General features: G+C 36.7%; 1 protein-coding gene across 7 annotated transcripts in view; it reads left to right on the top strand.

Annotated features, from left to right (window-relative positions):
* The window catches only part of myocd (myocardin), a 117766-nt gene that overhangs the window by 57782 nt on the left and 36595 nt on the right, over positions 1-23389 (top strand). For 6 of the 7 annotated variants that reach the window (XM_035406681.1, XM_035406686.1, XM_035406684.1 and 3 more), the window contains exon 3: positions 10279-10483. In XM_035406681.1, coding sequence (XP_035262572.1) covers positions 10327-10483 — 157 coding nt within the window. In that variant the 5' untranslated portion in view covers positions 10279-10326. The remainder of the gene's footprint in view (positions 1-10278; positions 10484-23389) is intronic. The other variant, XM_035406680.1, reaches the window with a different exon arrangement.

Here is a 23389-nt window from a genome sequence, read left to right as displayed (position 1 = left end):
CCTGATATCCATTCATGGCACCTTGCCATTTGGTCACCTGTTACATGTTCCTGTACAGTTGCCATGCTTGGCTACTTCAGTAACGTCAAGTCATCAAGTATGGCCCCTGTTGTCAACTTCAGCAGCAATTATGAAATTCAAAATGTTACTTTTGCAGTTGACAACGATACTATAACCATGCCATCACAATGTCACAATGTCAATATGGGAATAGTGCAGCAGAACGTGTGCTCCTTCCACATTGCATGAGCAGTGATTCCTTTCTGTCCTAAAAGACACATAATTTACAACACACACACACACAGTGAATAGCTTCATTACATTTTGGAAAACAGCTTGACATGCAAATGTAATTTAAATAATCATAAAAAAAAAAAACTAAATTACATAAATTTCAATCATTCTCATTTCCATGTATAGCGAAAGTATAATGATGTATAGATGTGCCGTTAACAGTACGCACAACAGCAACTCAATTAATAGCCGTGAATGATGGTATGTCCTGGTTTTAAGAATGTCAGTATATCCTTTACAATAGTTGTTACTCTAATTTAAACAACTGTACAAACATGAATGACTTGGACGAGTAGCATTCAGACAAATTTATGTCCCAAACTACATACACAGCTAAATAAACTGCTCAATCTCTTATAAGATAACATTGATTATGAATGCTGTTGACTTGACTTTGTAGGCATCTGTTATGGAGACAGGCATATTTATTACCGTATGAAAGCTTAATGATTGTAAATAAGTAGATAATCTGCGGAAGGTTCCATTTAAAATAAACTAATCAGCAAATATTGTGCTCTCTTCTGTAACCATGCTATGCTCAGAAGAGCTTTTGTCCTTATCTGTATTTATTTAAACGTTTTACCATTCAACATTATCCATCAGTTTACATAGCTAATCTCACATAAGTTACACTACAGGTCTGTATGCATCAACTGTCACATGCAGCTTTTAGTACACTTTCTAGACTAAACCAAATTGTTCATAAAAAAGGTAGAAGTAACTAAAAGTTTGGGTTGTTTAATGTATTTTCAAATTAATAACCCTACAGACATTTGTGAAATAACCTCAGAATAATTCAAAGTTCTAAAATAAAGAGATAGTTAAACTGAAACATCGCTTAAAATCTGTGCATTTTTGAAAGTGCATTTTTTTAGCCTTTTCTGGTGTTTTAGTATGCTCCCTTCCTTTGCTCCCTTTTAAATAGAAGGTAATGTGACTAACGAGATGGAAACACAATGATATCAATATCTGCATTGTTTTTATTGTGCACAGTGATGACCTCCCTGCATCAATACTTTCAGGTTGATGTTTCTACTGCAAACATATTTGTAAATTTACTGAGCGGAAAGTTGCATTACTGGAATTATCTGGATTGTTGTTTAAAATCCAAACATTCTTATGACTCTTTTTTAAGGGCTTGGTTTCAGATGTGGAGCCCTGGAGTCTTTTACAGGGTTGTCTTGTCTGTCACTTGACAGTTGACTGCTGTAGTTATCCCAGCTTAGCAAACACTTGTGTTATATTTTCCATTAGAAAAACCTGGGGTCACTGGCATGTCTGACTCTGCTAGCCAAAGCCAGATGGGGTTTTCCTATAAACAAGTGTACAGAGAATATTTATACAGGCTGTGGCACCTGACGCCATAACACTCATGACATTCTATTTAGTAGCCAATGTTGCCATAAGTCACTTTGGAGAATTAAGTAAATATTTTCAATATAGCCATGCCATTGTTTATTATAGAATGGCAAAAGCTCTAAATCTTGCCAAATGCTCTGTTAAAAAGTCATTTAATAACAACTTGTCCCGCAAATCGGGGTGTATGTGAAGCCTGTATCTTTTTTATTATTTGCATGTCTATTTACTTTCAAACAAATCTTTTTACACTGGCTTTTCCATTGTAACATGCGTGTGGTTTCATGGGAGGTAAGAGTAGGGTCCTCCCTATTAGGTGGTTGGGGACAAAGATTTTAGTTTTGCCAAGGTTTAGAGAAAAATAAAACATACCTTTCTTAAATGTATGAAAAGTGTAATGTACAAGGCAGGTATGACAGATATATATAAGCCCTATAAAAGAGGTTTACATTACTTCCTAACATTGCCCATTCTAATGCCTTGCTCCTTCAATTTCCATTACTGCAGCTTGCTCTTCAGAATAGACTGGGTTTATGCCTTTAGACGAATGCAGAGTTCTCATTCTTTGTGAAATTGTGACATATTGGAAGTGTGTTAGTTCAAGGTAGCTAGCTGCTTCAAAGCATCAGGGCCACTGGGCCCACCTTAATGTACTACAAATAATACATTCATGTAAAAAAAATGAATGCAGTAACACGACAGTGCTGGGTTTTTGTTAGTTTACAGTGATGTTGTGGTGCGTTCACACCGGATTTGGATTAGTACTGGCCCTCTTCCCAAAGGAAACCACACTGTGTTATATCTATCGCCCTCAGCTCTATAAACTTTTTCTAATACACATTAAATTATTGGACATGCCAAAAATTACACTGAGTTTCCTAACTGTATGTCCTTCAGTTCTCGAACAACTATGGTAACTATGCTAAATTAATAAAATGTAAAGACAGCGAGTGCTTCCAGATAATTGTTCTCTCTACCGTCATGCTCTTTGCTGTTCATAGAACAAGATGCACCAGTTATCTGGGGTTGTTATTCTTCAGAGAGAAATAATTATGCATATGAATTTCACAGTTAATTATCAAGTCATTTTGGGAGTCCTGGGATAACCCCCCTTTTTGTGTGGCATTAATATGAAAGTAAATGAAAACCTCCCATAATTCTGGCAATAGTTCAGCGCAACTGGTGGTCTGAAAAAGAGAAGAAAAGAAACAAAACATTCCAGATCAAACAGTATCAGGAGTGAAATAATCTCTGGATGGAGAGGGCATCTGGCCTTGGTCAAGATGGAAATGATTGGCCCGAAGATGATTCTCTGAAAGTTCCATTACACCGTATCTGAGCAGTGAACACTCAGGGATCAGCTGTTCTGAAACTTGAACTCGGCTACGTCTTACACTGATGATTATGCAGGGAACTACCTCAACTGCAACCCTTTGATGTTCTCTCTTGCTTTAAAAAGAAAAGGGTACATACTGTACATTTGAGGTGATACTAATCAGCGTACAGTGGGGTTAAATCATTGGATATTTCACCTAAAACAGACAGAACAAACTGAAAACAACTCTGTCAATGTGTGGGTGTTCATTCATATGCTATATCTCTTTAAAGTGTTCATGATTTATACACTGTTCATTTGCAGACAAATAAAAGTAATAACATTTTTCATCGGTTTCAGTTCAGTGCCCTTTTAAAATGTCATGACTTTCTGAGAGCTTGTCATACCAACAGCTCTACTGCTCTCCCTATAATAAGACCATTAGACCATTACTCACAGTGTGATTGTATCAAGCTTCAAGCTTTTAGCTTGCTTATATTGGTAAGACCTTTTATTAATTTATTTAACAGAACTTATGATACTTTAATTAACTCACCCCTTAGGTAATTTGAGTGCCTAAGCCTATTAGAAGATGGCTTAACAACCATCAATTTTGGTTAGGTTGACACTGGTTGATTATCATCCTGCTATTCTGTATTTGTATATGAAGAAAAAACAAGTAGTAATAATTTTTTATTTTTATTGTGTTAGGAAATATAAAATAGAACAAACATTTGGACAGCATGAGCATAATAGTGAGTGACATACAGATGTATTTTGAATATGAGCTACATGTAATTGTATTATTTTCATATATTTACTGTCGATATTTGATGAAAACCTTTATTAAACTACTAAAATATGTTAAATGTTTCCATAGTGAAGAGTGGGCTTTAAGGGTCAATACATCAATACACTGGATCAGCTGCACTGTCAAAAAATGTTTTTAGCACCTATGTAGTATCTGCTGTATGTCCCACTCAGGAAAATGTGTTCTTACACATCTGCCTTTGTTTATACTATATAGTGGTCTACTCTATAAAACTACATGGAATTCAAGGGAAACTTCACCCTGATGCCATATTTGTATTGATCCCTCCACTGTTTGAAGGTTTGCTGATCATTTAAGTTGTGGCATCTAGATACACTATATGACCAAAAATATCTGGACACCCCTTGATCTGAGGCTGTTCTTCATGGTTTGGGCTAAATCCCTTAGCTCCAGTGAAGGCAAATCTTAATTCTACGGCAAACAAACACATTCTAGACGAGTCTGTGCTTCCTCAACAGTTTGGGGAAGGCCCATTCTTGTTTTAACATGACAATACCCTTGGGCACACAGCGAGGTCCATATAGAAATGGGTTTGTCAAGAATGGTGTGGAAGAACTTTACTGGCCTGTACAGAGCATTGACCTCAACCCCAGCCAACACCTTTGGGATCAATTGGAAAGCCAGCCTAATCGCCTAATCAGTGCCCAACCTCACAAATGCTCTTCTGGCTGAATGGAAGCAAATCCCAGCCTCAAAAATCCAAAAACTAGTATAAAGCCTTCCCGGAAGAGTGGAGTTTGTTATAGCAGCAAAGGGTGGATCAACGCCAAACTAATGCCCATAATTTTGGATGAGGTATTGGATGTCAGGTGTCCACATACTTTTGGCCATTTGGTGTATGTCACTGTCTATGGGATCTAAAACATGCCTGTTTGACTTGGCACTGCTTTGCCCACAACTGCTTTTTATAATCAGATTGCTACCATCAGGACAGATGCTACCTCAGTATTTCCTTTTGCATTGCCCTTATGTGTGTAATCATTTTTTTAGCAGGCCTGGAGATGTATAGAAAAATGCTGCCATGTTCTTTGAATTCTCGACTAATATGGGGCCAGGGGTCTGATTCCTCACTATGGCACTTTATATACTATGATTCTATTACTATCTGTAACCCCTCCCCCTGTATACATGAGGAGGGCAGAATGTCTCTACTTGATGTCTCTACTTGAAAAAAAGGAAAACATTCTAAATTAAAAAGTTATTTTGAATTGATTGATTTTGGAGAAGGTTAAGCTACTGTAGATATGTGTAGTAAGGCAACATTGGTCACTGGCAGATGGATTTCAATATCTGAGCCTAGAGTGACTTATATCACAATAATGACTTTGCTGAGCTATATAAAGCTTTTCTCTTCTTATGTTATCTGTGCCTGGCTCAGCTTACCAACAGCCAAATTGCAGTGCTGTTCAATTTTCATACCTATGACCAATGTGTAGTTTGTGGGTTTGGTAGCTGCACACCTTTAGTAAACAAATCCAGCCAACGATAACAACTTGTTTAGAAATGAGCTCCAAAAGTGGATATCTAAGAAAAGTTTCAATAGCAAAAGTTGCCTTCTTCAGACATCAGTCAATAAAATAGATAAATACGTACATGTTGACTGCCACTTGCTGCTGTGGTCCTGGGGTAAAAAGTAGCCTAGGCATGGCATCTGGTTTAAAAACCATTTCTTTGCGAAACCCACTGACTTATACATGAGTTTTGGAAGTCTGTCATCTGTAAATGACTTCTACAAATATGGATTTACTCTATTCTGTCAAGTATATCCTCGCAATTTTTATAAACAAATTCCACCCTTTTTTGTTTTTGAACAAGATCCTTGGGTAACAAGTAGAACAAAGTTCCTACCTTGGGATTGCATCCTAGAACTGTGCAGTATGCCATGTTCAACAGATGAACAACAATAACACTGGTCAGGTTTCTGTAATTTGCATATCTTCGCATATTGCACCATGATAGGTTCCACATATTTGTGACATCACAAATTTTGCTTGTCCGTGTTCATTCCGAGTTTTTCAAGTTCTGCAAAAAATTTGGTTTTATTTTGATTTAGTTAATTATAAGTTAACCATAAAAACACATTTTTGAGTGGAGGAGGTTTTCAAATGTTGAACATTTTTTAAAATTATTAACGGTGGTCAGACAATTTTCCATTTAATTCCATTTTTGAGTGATGTTCTCCTTTTTGCTCCTCTGTATGACTTACTGCTCCTCTATATGATATTGATCACAATAAACTTCTTCAATAAACGATAACCTTCTAAACATCTTCTTGGCTTGTCACAGTGAAAAAAACACAAAGGAAGTTAAAAAATCACATTTGTAGCAGGAACCATGTCCTTGCATGAGCTAACTATGGGTTAGGTTTCCCTCTGATGCAATGTATAGTGGAGACTGCAGAGTTTATAGTTATGTAATGTTTAGACATTTAAAACAACAGGAAATTAACGAATCTATGTATGTTATTAATCAGTGACTGCAGGGCGATTTGAAGGAAATGATCATTCTGGCACCAATATGTAAAATAATTTATCTATATGTGGTCCCTACATTTTAATTGCATTTAAAGCACATGTGTCAGCTCTTAATTGTGCTTTAAGGCTGCACTTCACTCAGTGCAGATACGATCAAGCAGTAACATAAGTCTTTGAAGATTGCTCTCAGTTTATTGTGTAGATTAGGGGTTTCTTATACCATGAGCCACTCAGACTCCCTACCCCCTCTAGGCAAGGCACAGGCACATGGCTCAATGGAATCACCGTCCCTTAGGCCGCAGACCACTGTCAGAGCTTCCCCAGGTCCAGCTGTCACTCCCTTGTAAATTGCCAGGATTCCATCTCAGGGTGGACTTTAAAGTTTCGCCCATCAGTTAAGGTCCATTAAAGAGAGCATTTCTGAGCTGGAAAGAGAGGGTGCTCTCTGCCCTTCGTTTATTGAACATAATTCAAGTGTTGTCTTGTGTCTGAAGTCAAGGGTTGGTTTGTTATTGTTCCCTCCACGCGTGTTTACATGCGCATCCTGTTTCTTTCCCTCCTTAAATTCTCTGCCCATATCTGCAGAGTGTGAGGTCTCATCTCAAATATCCGCAAATTGTCTGTCCAGACAGCTATTAAAATCAAACATGCATATCATTGCATGCTGCTGTGAAGGAGTGAAGGAGACTTAAGATATGCAGTGACCTTGTTCTAATTCACACAAAATAATTTCAATGGCTGATCGATACATGAGTATTCATTCATACTTCCCTTTGAAGAGGTTATGCAACAAACTACTGAGGATGTTTCCTGTTAGTCCATTTAGCTGTCCATCCATCAATCACTCAAGAGCCATATGGCAGCATTAATAGGAGACGTTTCCTAAGTCTGATATGATTTAGTATGGTTAATTTAAAATAGTAACTTTAATAAACCACAGTTGGCAGAACACAGTTCGGGGGACAGCTTGTCTGCGCTGTCATTGTGCTGTGCTGACATGTTTAAATACTGAGTGGGCCCTATGAATACAGCTGGGCATTCCAAATTGGGAAAAGGGAACATCTAGAATAAAAAACAGTATAAGTAAAGAATAATGACTTCAATATAAGGGTCCAGATAGCTACATATGGATATTATTTTCAGTAGGGGTTATACCAGGGAGAAACCTGTAAACTGTAAATTAAGGTAAAAACATAAGTAAGAACTGTGTCACTACAATCCATTTATACATGAATTTGAGCCGCCCATCTCCTTAACTGGTTTATATAAAGAACTATGTGTCTAAATATACTCCTTTTTATCAATACCTGACTTTTTCATTCTTTTTTCTATGCTTCAATTTCTCTGTCAATGTAAGAAAATGTTTTGCAATCAACCTGAGGCTGTATGTTTATTATTTTATAATGCACCACACAAACTACTTTTATAAAAGCATGTGAGCCATGCTAAGGCTAATATGGCCACAGTCAGTTGCTAAGTTTCTGGGTTTGATCAAGGCCTTGGCAATATAGTCTTAACAGTACAATCTAAACCAAGTTCACCTGGAACTTTCCAGTGGGAAGAGTTTATATTAGTATATTGCTTAATACAAGGTACTATACGCATACTTTTAAAATAATAAATGTTTAATTAACTCTTTTCAGTGAACAGTAATTCTTGAGTCTGTTTAATGCAAGCATAAATTCTGTCATTTGCAAACAAACAAAATGTACCAGTCAAAAAAATGTTTATACTTTTTTACTTTTGTTTATACATTCCTTAGTCATACGAAATCTTAATATGAAATACAAATGTAAAAAAAATGTTTTTTAAAAATGTAAAAATTATATTGTGCAACTTTTTCATGAATTTGCAAATATTATAATAGCTGAGCTGAGCTAGTTCTTGAATTACAGACTTGCTTGTGGACTGAAACAATCAGTGGCACACATATCAGTATTAAAAAGAAAATTTGTGCCTGTGGCACTTGAACCATAGGCTCTTATGCACTTATTTAACCCTTAATCTCTCTGGTTGTTTTTTTCCCCCTAGTGCTCCACTGGTGTCTGTCAGGAAACAAGGTTCATGTCCTTCTGGGTCAATGTGACAATGTACCAGGAACATGTTTCTGACCTCTGATCAAGCCAATATACTAGCCATTACAGGCTTTATGATTCCTGTTGAAATACTGTCTGAATGTATACACAGCTACTCGTACAAACCCTTGTTATCTCTCATCTGGGCTATTCTTACAGTACGTCATGCTGGCCAGCTTACTGGCCTGTCCCATTAGACTAGTACAGCTGGTCAAGAATACTGCTGCTCGCCTGTTCATGCCACACTATTCACTGGCATCTGGTGGCTGCCCACATTCAAATGAAATCTCTCACTATCCTGCAAATGGTACTGCCCCTTCCTGTCTTAAGAAAATTATGACATATGATGGCACAATAAACATACTGCTTTCTGCAAGCACCACGTCGCCTTTTGAAATAATGTAACTCAGTCTATCTATCTATCTATCTATCTGTCTGTCTCTGTCTGTCTGTCTGTCTGTCTATCTATCTATCTATCTCTATCTGTCTGTCTGTCTATCTATCTATCTATCTCTGTCTGTCTGTCTGTCTGTCTATCTATCTATCTCTTATATTGTTCGATGTTTTTCCCTTACAGTATTCCCCTTGAGTTTTTGTTTGTACCAAAGAAAAAAAAAACATCAAAAACCCACACGAATGTATGTATGTATGTATGTATGTGTGTGTGTATGTATGTATGTATGTATCTGTGATGGCTGCTGGGCTGAAAATTGAGGAGGCTGATTATTGGTCTTGACTTCTTTTCAAAAAATTTTCCTTTATTAACACTACAGTGATTAAGTCACAAAATACTCATAGTGCCATTAGGTATAGCCAGTTCTCCTCAATTAGATTCGACGAGAAATAACTTTTTTATTTGTCTTGCAAAATGTTGTGTGCATTTCTATTCTAGCGTTGTCCTTAGGTAACTTTGCTTACAGAGGGAGGACATGTGTTGACCCGGATTGTATGACTGTGTAGAAAAAAATTAACTGATTGCTGAAGGAGCAGAAAAAACAATACTGTTTTAGGGATTGTAATATCACTTTTTTTAAGCTGCCATCAAATTTCCTTCAGGTTTTGGCCACCCAAACATGTAATAAACTGCCCACAAGGCCCTGACAATGTAGCTGCTTTTATTGCATATAGTGACTGAATGAATTATTGGTCTTTACAAATTTAAATAGCTTTCTAAACGCAGCTTATTAAAGAAAACAGAGATGTGTGTTTGTTGGGCCCTATGGGGTTTGTTTCTGTAGATGATGTACTGTACCCAAGCTTGTCATAGAGAAGGATTGGCCTGTCCAACAGAAGATGAAGACCTCATCATGTTTCACACAGTCACACTGTGGGGGCTCTTAAAGCTACCGAATTCTGAACTTGGGTGTTTAATATTTACTGACAGGTGGAGACCATGCAAAGGCCTGCACTTTGTACATTCTGTAAATTAATAAGTTGGCTGAAGTTCTTTAAGACATGTTCATAGGCTCAAAAACTGTGCTTAAGGTTTGTAAATAACATCTGATTAAGCTACATGTTCTGGGAACTGCAGAATGTCTTCCGGCTAAAAACTGATTCAGTGGAAAACAAAACAAAGAGATTTTCTGTGCTGGAACAGCATGAAGGGTGAACTGTCACAATGAAAACAAATAAAGAAGAACAGGCTCGTTTCTTAAATCTACACAGACACTGATATTGGAGCATTAACCTGTGAAATTTATAAAAAGGACATTGCAGATTTCTATGTCATGTCTTTTTCCAGGTTACATGAAGTACATTTTAATGTTTTGACTATTTTTGACTCTGTTTTAGTCATGTATATTGCCTACTGTCTGCTCGTATTCCTGCTGACAGGGTGAATAAGTCCTTTTCTATTCCGATTATTTTCCACTGTATTTCTATGGGATTTCTGTCCTTTTATCATGTGACACGTGCTGTTGTGTGTGTGGACAGCAGGACTGATTGTGGTGAGCCGTGTGAGAGGCCATCCAGACCGCGTCCATGGCAATGAATGGAGCGGTGGCCACTGAGCCGCCCGCCCAGGATGAGAACACGGGGCAGCACAGCTGTGCCAAGGCAGAGCGTCTCTCTGACAGCGCAAAGAAGATGAGCCTCCCGACCAGTGCCCAGCTGCCCCCGCTGACTGAGAGGAAGAACGGTGAGTCAGGCCCCTCATATTCTTCTTCCACTAACATGCAGCATGCGCCTGTTCTTGTTGTGTGTTTCAGTTAATATATCATCATTAGCCAGTGGTTCACATTTCTTTACATTTTGAGAACTTTTCATTCTCTTCACTGCACTCAGGTGCAGCATATTATTTTGCCTGAATGAAACTTCTGGAGAGTGTTTGGCCTTCATTCAAACGCACAGTATCCAAGCTGCTTTGTTCCTGTGGCTTGTACACTTTCCTTCTTTGGCTTTTCTATAAGGTTGTCAAGGTTTTCTACACACATGAATGCACTGGTATAATGAAGCAGTATATATAATGTATAATGAACCAACTGAGCAATCTCTAAGGAGAAGCATTGTATTTTACCAAGATGCACCTGGTGAAAAATAAGTAAAATAAGGCCATCTGGGTATGGCATACTTGATAACAGGCCAAATTTGTTTTAGACTTAGTATTGCATATTTCACAGTTGTAGTCTTTCTTAATGTGACCATAGCTATTTTCTGCTGAAGTGGGTAGCTCAATAAGTTTTATTTCAACCTGGTGTCTCTCCCAACTGCATCACTATTCTGACACAGAGGGAGTCCTTTGGCGTCACTTCTGGATTCCTTAGGTATTCCCATAGACTTCAGTGGAAACTCTCAGCATCTTTATGTTGATACCTAGGGTAAACATGATATATAGACATCAAGGGTAAAGGGAACAGTGTATATTGCCATATCTTAACATAACTAAAATTACACATGTAAAATATAAATGTAATGATTTCATAAAATTAAACGCAGTTTTTTGTATTTCGCTATTCACGAACTAAAAAGATATACCTTTCCCTCTAGCCATTTACCCTTGGCATCAACATAAAGATCCTGAGGGTTTCTGTTGAAGTTCATGGGGATACCTAAGGCATCCAGTAGTGATGCCAAAGGACTCCTTCTGTGTTGGTATAGTGACGTCGAGGGCTTCTGTTCAAGCTTTAATATATGACGAGCTGCGAATGAGACCACGTTGTTTATTTTGAGTCATGGTAAATGATTTGTTCACTCTGCACAGCTCTGCACACTGCACTGCAGAATGAGGCTACAGGAGCCTATTCTGACCATTTTGTTTATCTTTGTTTCTTACATTAAAAATTCTTGGCCAATTACAATAGCCTATTTGTATGCAGTTTAAGTGATACATTTTTCATTGACCAAAAAAAAAATCTCATAAGTGAATACTTGGAAAAGGCTTTCATGCACTTTTATTTGAGCTACAAATCATCATGCTCAAGTTCCCTACACCTTCAAAAATACACATTTAAGTAACACTTCTGCAGTTTTTAATGTCTGAGGAAAGTGAAGGAATTCTCAGGTCTAGCTTGAGAATGAACATGGTTTGTGGGGACTTCTGAACATTTTACTTGACATTGGTAAATATCAATTCATCCGCAATCCATGCATGTGATATTCTTCCCAAGTGTACGTACCATCTTTCCAGCATGTTAGCTTCCCAGAGCTCTCCTCTCTTCATGTCCCCTGTGGGCACAAATAACTCCAGTTAGTTGGGTATTGCAAAAAGAGATTTGAAGGGAAGAACCCAGGCTTGCCATAGAAGTGCATTCATTTACATATTTGTTATTGAAAAACAGGCAGATAGAAAAATAAATGCTATCAATGAAAGCTTTTATTTGCCCTTGAAATATGAAGTTATTCTTATTCACTTGCAGGCCAGTAGGTACAGTAAAATCTCTAAGGCTGTTCCAAACATTACATTATAAGGGTAAAACTAGAGCAAAACCTTAAACAAAGGATGGATTGTCATTTCTGTATTATTTTGTGTAAAGTGGTAGGATTTATTTCCATTCTCATTAAGATATAAAAAAAATGTTTGAGTACAATAAAAGATAAATAAATAAATGAATAAATAGAAACTGTTGTAATGGCTATTGAAACCAGACAAGGTTTGGTGTGTGAGTTGATTCAGTAGACAGGTACAGTATAGCTAGTACACAAGTTTCTTGGGGCCAAAAATGTTTAAAAGCCTTAAAAATAGGAATAGTCCTCTTTAAGAAAAATGTGTATTTTTGCCAGCATACATACCAGGTAAATAGGTAAGTATGCAAGGCACAGCTTTGCCAAGTAACTCCTTGGGCCAGATAAAACAAGATTGTTTGAACATTCTATTAAAACCAGCTGATGATTAATCCATGCTGAAATATCGGTACGCTCTGCTTTTCAACTTCATAGACTAATCAGAGCAGCTTAAATGCCACTAGAATCACAAGGTTTGAGAAGAAAGTATTTGAGGAATCCTGTGATATAAATTTTATTTTTAGAATAATGCGCGCCCATGGACTCGCTGCTCATGGCAGCATTTCCTACTTTACGTTTAGGGACCACTGATCTTTCCGTGACATCACGCGTGGTGGTAGGATGAAAGTAAATGAAAGAGGTGGTTGGACTTCTTGACATGCAACCATTATTTATGTATTTAAGCAGGTTCAGGTCAGCTGTAAGATACATTCTTGTACTTCTGCCTGAAGGTGAACAAACTACAAAAGGAAAGTATAAAGATACTGAGCTATGCAATTTATAATACTAATAATATGATCATTCTCTGTATATTTTCATTAACACCGCTGGTTTGTCCGAGAAGGTATTTTTAGGATATTTATTTACTTTGTGTGTTTGTGTGTTTACATGATAATAAATACCAGTGCTTACTTTATATAATGTAGTGTGTACATTACAGAATGTAATGTGCACTCCCATACATAACTGTATACATTTAGGGGGCCAAAAGTAATTGGGCAATTGGCTTTTCAGCTGTTTCATGGCCAGCTGCAGTATGCGTCTTTGCATCACGAGAAAGCTAACAAATGTCTAGAGTTGATTTTCGGTGTGGCATTTGTGTTTGGAGCCTATTGCTATTGTCTCTCAACATGAAGACCAAACATGTTACAATTCAGGTAAAGCAGGCCATTATGAGGCTGAAGAATCAGAAAAAAACTGATCAGTGACATAGTCAAAACACAGAGTGTGTCAAAAATCAACTGTTTGATACATTATTAAGAAGCAAGAGTGCATTGTTGAGCTCGGCAAACAATCTCTTAATCCGTGGAAGGCTGCTGTAGTGGATGACTTACAATTCTGAAGAAAAACCCCTGTTCAAGCATCAAAGTTTCCTCCAAAACAAACCTTTTCCAGAGGGCATTGTCTGATATGTTAAGAAACACTCTTCAGGAGGCATGTGTGGATGTGTCAGTGACTACTGTTCACAGAAGACTTCACAAACTGTACTACAGAGGCTATACTGCAAGATGCAGTCCAATAGCCACAAGAACAGGATGGACAGGGTACAGTTTACAAATACGTACCTAAAATAGCCTGAAGAGTCCTAGAAAAAGGTATGGAGGGAAGATGAGACCAATATTAACTTGTATCAGAGTAATGCAGGAGCAAATTGTGGACACCAAAAGGATTTGCCCAAGATCCCCCTCATCTGTGAAACATGGTGGTGGGGTTATTGTGGTTTGGGTATGTATGGCTGCCACAGGTACTGGCACACTTGTCTTCATTAATGATGTAACTGCTGATAGCAGCTGCAGAATTATTTCTGATGTGTACAGAGATGTCTCATCTGCTCAAGTTCAACCAACTGCCTCCAAACTAAGTGGACAGTACTTCATCCAACAGCAAGATAATGATCCCAAACTGAGTTTTAAAGAAAACCTGTGTAATAGTAAAATGATTAGGATATGCAATGCAGTGGAAGTATGAAGCAAAATACAGTTTTGCTGGCTACTCTGTACCAGATGTTCCAATTATTTGCATGAACTAGCAATGTGGACAACAGTTTTTTTTTTTTTTTCTGCTTCTATTTCTAAAGTGAACCTGTTTGCTGATATTGTGGACCATTACTCTCGTGTCAGTTCCCACAAGTGTGTTTGCTCATATAGGTCCACATGTCTGCTATTAACAAAATATCTTACCGACAGATGAAAATGAAACTGATGAATTACACGACCAGTGTGTAATAGTAATGTATCAATGTGCTTAAAATAACATAGACATTCACAGATAATTTTTATCAGCAGTGGTAGTTTAAGGATTTAAATGTAAACAGAGTTGACTTGGCTTATAGGCTACTGTATAAGCAAATGTACTTACATCGCAAATAGTCAGCTGTAATGATGGGTCTTTTTAAAAATAATGTATGCAGGAAATAGTATAAAAACAATACAAGCGACAGATTGAACACGAAAATACACAACCAAATTATTCTACGTTGTTGTACACACTAGTATTGTAGGCTATGAATAGATTGGGGTCAGTTCAACTTTACATTGTTTTTACCTGTGGATAATATTTTATTATACTACCAAAAAGGCTGAATTATCTTGCCAGTTATATACATAAAGACACACTCCCCTATTGCAATAAGATCCAGTTAATTATATTAATTTCAGTTAGCTTCTACCCCAGGCAATTGAGTTAATGTACACTAAGACTGCTATGTTCACGACTGCACATCTAGTCAGATCCAACCTGGGGTTTCAATGCATGAAAAATCACCATTATTGATTAAGTCTCACTTCGTCTGCAAATTATGTCAGTCCATAATGCAGCTCAGTGGTTCTATGGTCTCTGGGGTAGCATTTGGATCAATGGAAAATAAATGTTGGTTCTTGAAAAGATGCACTTCAGGTTTCTTATGGGTTTGGTTGAATGGACCCATTGGCAGTGAAGCATCACAAGTGACTAAATGAAACAAAATTGAAGCGGTCTATGTATTGTGTTGCTTAAATAGTCTAAACACAAAGCTAAAAGCAATCTATTAACATGTTTTAGTACCACAAATTGTAATAAACAAGTAAAAAATAATAATACTTTAAGCTTAGGTCAAGCTGAGATTAAGAGATACAAACTAAACAACTAATGAATAGCATGTTTTCTCCTCTAGTTCACATTTTGACAACATCGTTCACCTGAGGAGGCTTTTTTGATGTTCTGAAAATAGCAATAATGAAACCAAACCCCAATGATACTCAAAGGCAATTTAATAATTTATTATGACACTGTTCTTGTGAGGAAAAGGTACATTAAATAAAGTCATTTCCAAGCTAAGAGAATATCAGTAGTCTGAGAGTTTCAGGTCATTACTTGACAATTTTCAGCTGTCATGACCTCAGAAACCTTTCTCATTGTCTGCTTTTCACATCTACCAAATCACAGCAGGCTAAGATTGACCCTTAAGTACAAACCCATACATACATAGGCTATATCAAGTCAGGGAGTGGTCAATTCACATAGTAATCTGTTAATCAGAACTGCTCTAATGTCACATTTGTTACTTGTCCATTAGCAGAGGATAAAATGTTTCAAAATGATAATGGTTTGGAAATAATAAACAAATTGTCAATATTATTGGCTCAGGTGGAAAGATAACATGATTATCATGTGATGTAATAATGTATTACGCCTACAAGTGAATTTTCACTGTGTTTGCTTTAAGGTAAGGGCAGCTTTGCCAGGTGCAAATCTATGTGAAATACATTTTGCACTTTGCATCATTAAGTGGGTTTGATTTAAGGGTTTTTTAAATGAGGTGAGGTGATTTTTGCTTTTGATATTGGCATAAGCGCGCTGACCAACACCTGCAGTAAAAAACATATTGCTTCAGTATGAGTCCTGTGAGCTGCTTTCAAATGCATTCCATGCTGGTTTTTTGGTGACCGTGGCTGAAAGATTAAACACATATGGATATAATTGTGCCCTGCTTGGAGGGCTCAGAGAGGCGGCTACAAAGAAATTATTTCTCGGGTTACCGGCCTTTTCACTTCAGCAGATTAAAATATAAGCATGACCAAAGAGGTTGTCATTAATAACTAAGGCTTATGTACGTAATCTCTTCACGTATAAATGAACCCCTGGAGTTCTCATGTGATGTCGTTCCACAAATGGTATACTGCTCAAGTTTTTTTTTAATTTTTTTTAAACCTGGGTAAACCTGGATACATGCAGTGGTGAAGTGATTGTAGATGACAAATAGCAATAGACTCGTAAATTAATTCTTAATTACTACACTATGTGACCAAAGTATCTGAACACCCCTTGGTCTACGGCTGTTTTTCATGGTTTGGGCCAGGCCCCTTAGTTCCAGTGAAGGCAAATCTTAAAGCTACAGCACTACAATGGTACATTGTAGAATTCTACAATTGCATTCTAGAAGATTTTGTTCTTCCCCAACAGTTTGGGGAAGGCCCTTTCCTGTTTCAGTATGAGGTCAGGGCTCAGCGCCGGCACAGAGCCCTGACCTCAACCCCATTCAGCACCTTTGAGATCAATTGGAAAGCCAACTGCGAGCTAGGCCTAATTGCCCAATCAGTACCCGGCCTCACTAATGCTCTTCTGGCTGAATGGAAACAAATCCCTGCAGCAATGCTCCAACATCTAGTATACAGTAGTATAAAGCCTTCCCAGAAGGGTGGAGGTTGTTATAGCAGAAAAGGGTGGACCAGCTCCATACTCCAATTTTGGATGAGATGTTAGATGTCCGGTGTCCACATACTTTTGGCCATGTAGTGTATGTTTATTTATAAAAGTTTTTTTTTTTTCCTGTCATTTTTTACACTTATAATTCATCCATGAAATGACCTGCATATTTATTCATGATTTGAATTCAATTTAGCCTTCGACAGAAACCTTTAATGAAGCTCGCTTGAATGATACTGCATTTTTTAGGGCACGAGGGTGGGGGTTTAGTCAAATGGGCCTCAATCCAAAATGGTCAAACAAAACAAGTTATTTATGACAGATTTTAAAATTAAGAATCAAGAAAATTTGCGTAGAATTCCCACATTTGCATACAGTGCCATGAAAATGGAATCATATTATTATTTATTATCATTATTACTATTATTATTATTATTATTATTATTATTATTATTATTATTTGTATTATTATTAGTATTATTATTATTATTATTTTGAATCACATTATTAATATCATGTTGAAACATTATTAAAAATTATACTGTGGTCTGATCTCAGGCACATAAATAAAGCATCATTACTGTTGTTGAAAAAATGTTATTCACATGGCAAGTGTTCAGTGGTCTGGACATTGATGCTTAAATTTGTTGTAAGCTTGAAAAAATCCAAACCCACAGCCAAGAATTGTTCACCTATTAGGAATGTACAGTTTGAAACCTTTTTTTTTTTTGTTAATATAAATACGAGCAACGGTGCTGCAGTATATTGTGAAGTGATGGTAGCCATGCACTGTAGCAATGTACCATTTAATACATCATTAGATGAGAGAACAGACATGTGGCAGTGTTGTTGCATGTAACTAAACTAGCCCTGAAATAGGAGTCCTTGTATTGTATTTGCATGCAGTGAAACACTACGGATTGGTGTGTTCCTGAATATTTTTTAATTGGTTCCACAAGTATGCCCATTTATTTTAAACTGCATGGATGGCTTTTACTATCACTATCCCACATAACTGAACTGCACCAGAGGAGAGGCAGTTATATGGAAGCTTGGATAAACCAGTAAAAACATAAAATAATCATGGTGTCTGATGAATTTCAAAATGTGAATATGCTAAACTGAATTAATTTATCATGAAAAGGCTTATTTTTGACAAAATTATTAGATTTCACTAGTTACAGCATAAAGTATTGCATTTTAATAAAAACATTTCAAAGAAATGTATTAAAATAGACATATTCATTTGACTCATCAAGTGGAATGTTGTAGAACTAGCCTACAGTACATGAAAGGCAATGAATTGGTAACAATCATTATATAGTTACAGTATATAAGATGAATAGGTTCACTGTTTGGAAACTGGGTATATTGGATTTTCTGGAAGTCGTCCATGTTTGGTGTCAGCTGTGACATTATTGACATTAGAATTGATATTAATATGAGGGTGTTGGACAATCCGGTAGGCCACTCATGCAGAAGGCAGTTATGTGAGAGTCTATATTTTTTATCTTACATTTATGAGCATCTTCATGTTTATGAATGTGTTGCTTCAGTATGATTTAAATTTACTGGGTCTTGATCTTTTACTTAAGTAGAACAGGGATATAAAGCTCCATGGAGGTTGATGAACCAGGAGATGGCACCAGTGCTGTCTATTTGAAACAGTAATCACATGCCCTGGATAAGGCAAATAGTCATCATGTGTGTGTGCATGTGTGTGCGTGTGTGTGTGTGTGTGTGTACTAGTGTGTACGTGCATGTGTGTGTGTTTTCATGTGCATGCGTGTGTGTGTGTGTGTGTGTGTGCATATAATTTAAAGTATGACTTTGTGTTTGGAACTTTGCCATTGAATTAGTAGTGCAATTATTTGTTTAGTATTATCAACAATTTGCTCAATAAAATAAACATATTTCCATTTGTTGCTTTGAATATTTTTTATTCAATTGCAAAGTAACAAATTACCCAGGACAAATCTACAGTTTACAAGATTGTAGAAAATTTGTATTCAGTGATCTAGTGCACTGATAAGAAAATTGAATTTTTAGTGGGGAAAAGAAAACTATGTCTTGAATAAAAAGAGTCTGGAATAAATTATGAAGTGCATGCATACACCCAAACCCAGAGTAAATCCCTCATGGTTTATCAATACCATCTTTGAATCAATCACTGTTTGTTAGAATATGTTACATAGGATGACTTAATGCTCACATGTGAAAAACAATATTTTGAAAGAATGATCAGATCTACAGCATTGCATAGTTATTCTTTCAGCATTACATAGAATGGGAGATACGGCTGTCAGGCATTAAACGTCTGAAACAGAGCAGTGTGACTGGAAAAGATTAGGTCATTTCATCCAGTAGTCTATTTATAGACATTTAACAGCTGCGTGTTAAATACAATGGTACAAAAATCAATTAAGAAACTACTGGGCCACGACGACCTGAACGCAACCCACAGAGTTATTCTAAAACAAAGGGCCGCGGCATGCACGGTACTGGATCACATGTGGTTTGAGAGGGAGAAAGCCTAAAACCTTGGATTTTGCAGAAGCAAAGATTAATGAACGGTTTCTTTTTCCAGGTGTTGTATTGTGGATACAAGAGATTTGGGTTGTGCATTTTACCAAGGGAAAAAAAATCCCTCTCCCTGGAAATGAAAACAGTAACCGAATATACAGCCCTGATCCAGCTCGACAGGGAAATGAAATGAAGTTTGTGTTCCAACTAAGAAAGTGATTTAGTGACGTGCCGCAGATATGAAAGGGTCATGAATTCCTAAATCTCTGCACGTAAGCACAACGTATGCTGTACGTATGTATAAAGATCGATCGATTGTAGTTATTGTTTGCCTTTCTTAAATATAACAGATTTATTGCTTGGATTTAAGAGGCCTTCTGAAGAAGTTACTTGGATTCACTTATGATGTGAATGAATTTAAAGAAAGGTATTTGAGGAGTATGTCAACATATGTCAAATCTGAGTGGTAGCTTTAGCCACATGTATGCTCCAACTTACAATATTGACTATAGCAGCCTTTAACAAGTCAATATCTGTGATAGGTATCTGAAACTGGAAACAAGACATGCACTTGAAGGGGAATGTGAATGTGTGTTTCACCAAAATGTAAACAGATTAATTAATCGGTATATGTGATAGAGAATTTGATCGTATATGCAGTGCAGCTGCATAAAAACTATTTGAATGTAGACCAGCAAGCCAATTGTAATTTAGTGGGAAAAGGAGTGGCATTGCATGCAAGGTGAAATCATTTTCAGTACATTCCAGACCTGCATTTTGAACCAATTTCATATGTTGCAAATCAAAAATAAGAATTCATTCTAGGTTTTACAAGTCAGAAACCAAGGTATGTATTAGAAGAAAAAAGGAGGGAAAGTTAGAAACATATGTTAATTTCAACTGGAAACATATGCTCATGATTAAAGACACGCACTTGATGATGGGAACACGATGAACATGAGCTTTACTATAAGAAAAAGGGAAGCCTTTTAATAGAAATAAACTGTTTATTACACATTATAAAATGACGCACACCAGCTAAACATACAGGATAATCTTCCCATTTCATTTGTGTTAGATAGGTATTGTTCTCCATGTTTACTGAAAATTCATGGACTTAAAGTTTCCACACAAGTTTAATGTGTTTAACATTGGTATATAATGTACAAAATAATAACAACATTAACAACACATAAAACTTTGGTAATATTACTATTACCAAAAAAATGTACTGCTTCTTTTAATTGCATGAATCAATTTTTATATGTTTATATAAAATTACTTAAAGTTAAAAATACAGTTTATTTATAGCACATAGCAATGTATATAAAGTAGCAATGGCTCTTATTAATCATTGTAAATACACCTTTCTGTCTGCTGGTTCTTCTGTATATAACAACTGTATGTGCCATTTCTTCCATTGATCTTCCATCACACTCGGATAATATTCATGGAAAAGATCCGTAATGTGCATATTTCAGGCAATCTTGAAGTGCAGGTTTACTGGTTATGCTGAAAGTTAACGCGGTAGTTGACAGAGTGGTCTTTTTTTGTTAAGTGTAGACTACATAATGATTAAAACAGATTTTTCTAAATAAAATGTATCATTAAATTTCCTGATGTGAAGAAGTTGTGTGTTACTTGCCAGTTTGTCAGTCAGATCGTTGGCACACTTGTTAATCAATGAAAATGAATGAAAACAGGGCGAGACCAATTATCAGTTTAAAGGAAAGTTTTATGGCCAACCAATTTTCAGCTCACAAACCACAGCTGGGTATGCATAATTCAACATAACATCACCAAGTTGATTTGGTAGGCTGATGTGAGTGTCCCTCACATCAGCACTCAGCTGTTACTCATCTGGTTGACAGGCCACATGTGATCTACCTGCTTCACCTACATAATTTGTACATTCCATTGCCAGTTAACTGGCAGCACAGCTGGAGTATTGCAGAGGGGCAATAAATGGCAGCAGACTCCATTAATTGAATATTTGAACATGGGCATATTTGTAGTTAATGAAGCCATAGAGCAGATACTGTACTATATTTGTCCACCCCAGATTGGTTTCTTCAGATTACTTCAACAAAAGCCATGCATAGTGAGCAACAACTTCATAGAAAGCAAATAGCATATTTCTTCTTTTCTTTTTTGCTAAATAAACTAAACCGACTCTGAAATCATGGACTTCTATCTTTCAAAGTGTATGCCCCTTTACCAAGCTATTGTTGTTCGGTGTTGGCTATCATTGTAAATTCTGTGTTTTCCAATGACAACCGCAGAATCTGAATCTGCGCTGTCCACTAGTGTGGAGTGTCATTAAATGAAAAGTTTAAAGCCACAATAAAGCCTGCATTTTTACAGATATTACTCTGATGTTTGTGACATCGTTTTCAGGTACTATGAAACTTGTGAAAGCTATTTTCCGTTTGCAAGTATCTGTAATCAAACACTCAATATGATTCACAGGCTGAGGTTTCTACTCAGTAGCCTTCAGTATTTAAGTATTTCTATAAATCCGGAAATTGACCAAATGATGTTTTTCACATCTTCAAAAATGACCCATCCCAAAGGCCAAGCAAAACACAGAAAATTAGGTTATATTTTTAAAGGTTTCAACTGACATACGAGCAGCTATGGGAATCATTTAATACAAAAACAGTGATATCATGTTTTATATAGAATTATTGCTTGACCCAATCGTGACACAATGCGAACAGAGATGGAAACTGTTCAGAATGGGTTTAAAATTTGCACTGTAAAAGCAAAACTTCCTGGATTAGTTGCTGATATATTTTGGTTCATTACTGCTTTGGATTATATACTCGATGAATTGTCAATCCAAGGAAGAGGAGAAAAGGGCACAGAGGGGACAACATTATTGAGAACAGGCAAAGGGACCAATTATTTTGTCAATATAGTGAAATATGCTGACACTTAGCCTTATTAATCTGTATTTATTATGCAGTGAAATACAAAGTTCAGTCAGATAATGAGCTTTTCTGCTCAGAGCTTGTGCAACTACACAGCAACTACACACATTGTTTTTATAAGTGCAGTTCGTTTGCAAGCCCCTGTCTCCTATATGTTTTAAAATATTAAATAATAAGGTTTGTTTCCTCGCACAGGTCCATATATTCTTTTTTTATTTATTTCTTTCTTTCTTTCAAAAATTTGGATCCATGGCAATCGCTAATTATCCACCAAAATGCACAGCAGTGGGTGAGACTGCTTATGTGGGTGTTCTGCTCATTATAAGACAACCCTCGCAGCACTAGCTCACAACTGTCTCACCTGCTCTCCTTTTCCCAGCATGTGCCTTGAGTTACAGATCAAACGGATGATGTTTTGACTTGGTTCTTCTGCAGTCTCATTCTTCACTGACATTAAAAACAGTAGGTCTCAGAGTCTGATAATAATACTGCAAATATCCTCATTTTCTATACGGACATGAAAAGGATTCTATTTTGAACATTCGTAATTTATTTTATTATGAAATGAATCCCACAGAGATACAAAAAACATGTAACAGTCCAGCTTTGTAGCATATTGGACTTATTATGAGAACCTGTGCCAGAAGAACTGCCATTTAGGACAGTGTAATAGATTGAAGCCAATTACTGAAATAATCTTAAGAGCACAGACAATAATAGCTTGGAAAACCTGTCTGACACGTATATGAGTGAATAAAGTCATTTGATTAGTAACTGACAACTGGCACATTTGAAATGTTGTCCATAATTGAAATATGACATGCAGTACCGTGACATAGTCCTCAGCACACATCCATAATGCGATGGAATAATGACTTATACTTGATTCCATTTATTGGTGTGCTAAATAGCCACTGCATTTAAGTGTGTAGAGCATGTGTGATAAAGGTGTTACAAGTTAACCA

This window comes from Anguilla anguilla, chromosome 2 (genome assembly GCF_013347855.1).
Source record: "Anguilla anguilla isolate fAngAng1 chromosome 2, fAngAng1.pri, whole genome shotgun sequence".
Lineage (NCBI taxonomy): Eukaryota > Metazoa > Chordata > Actinopteri > Anguilliformes > Anguillidae > Anguilla > Anguilla anguilla.
This window is presented reverse-complemented; position numbering and strand designations above follow the sequence as displayed.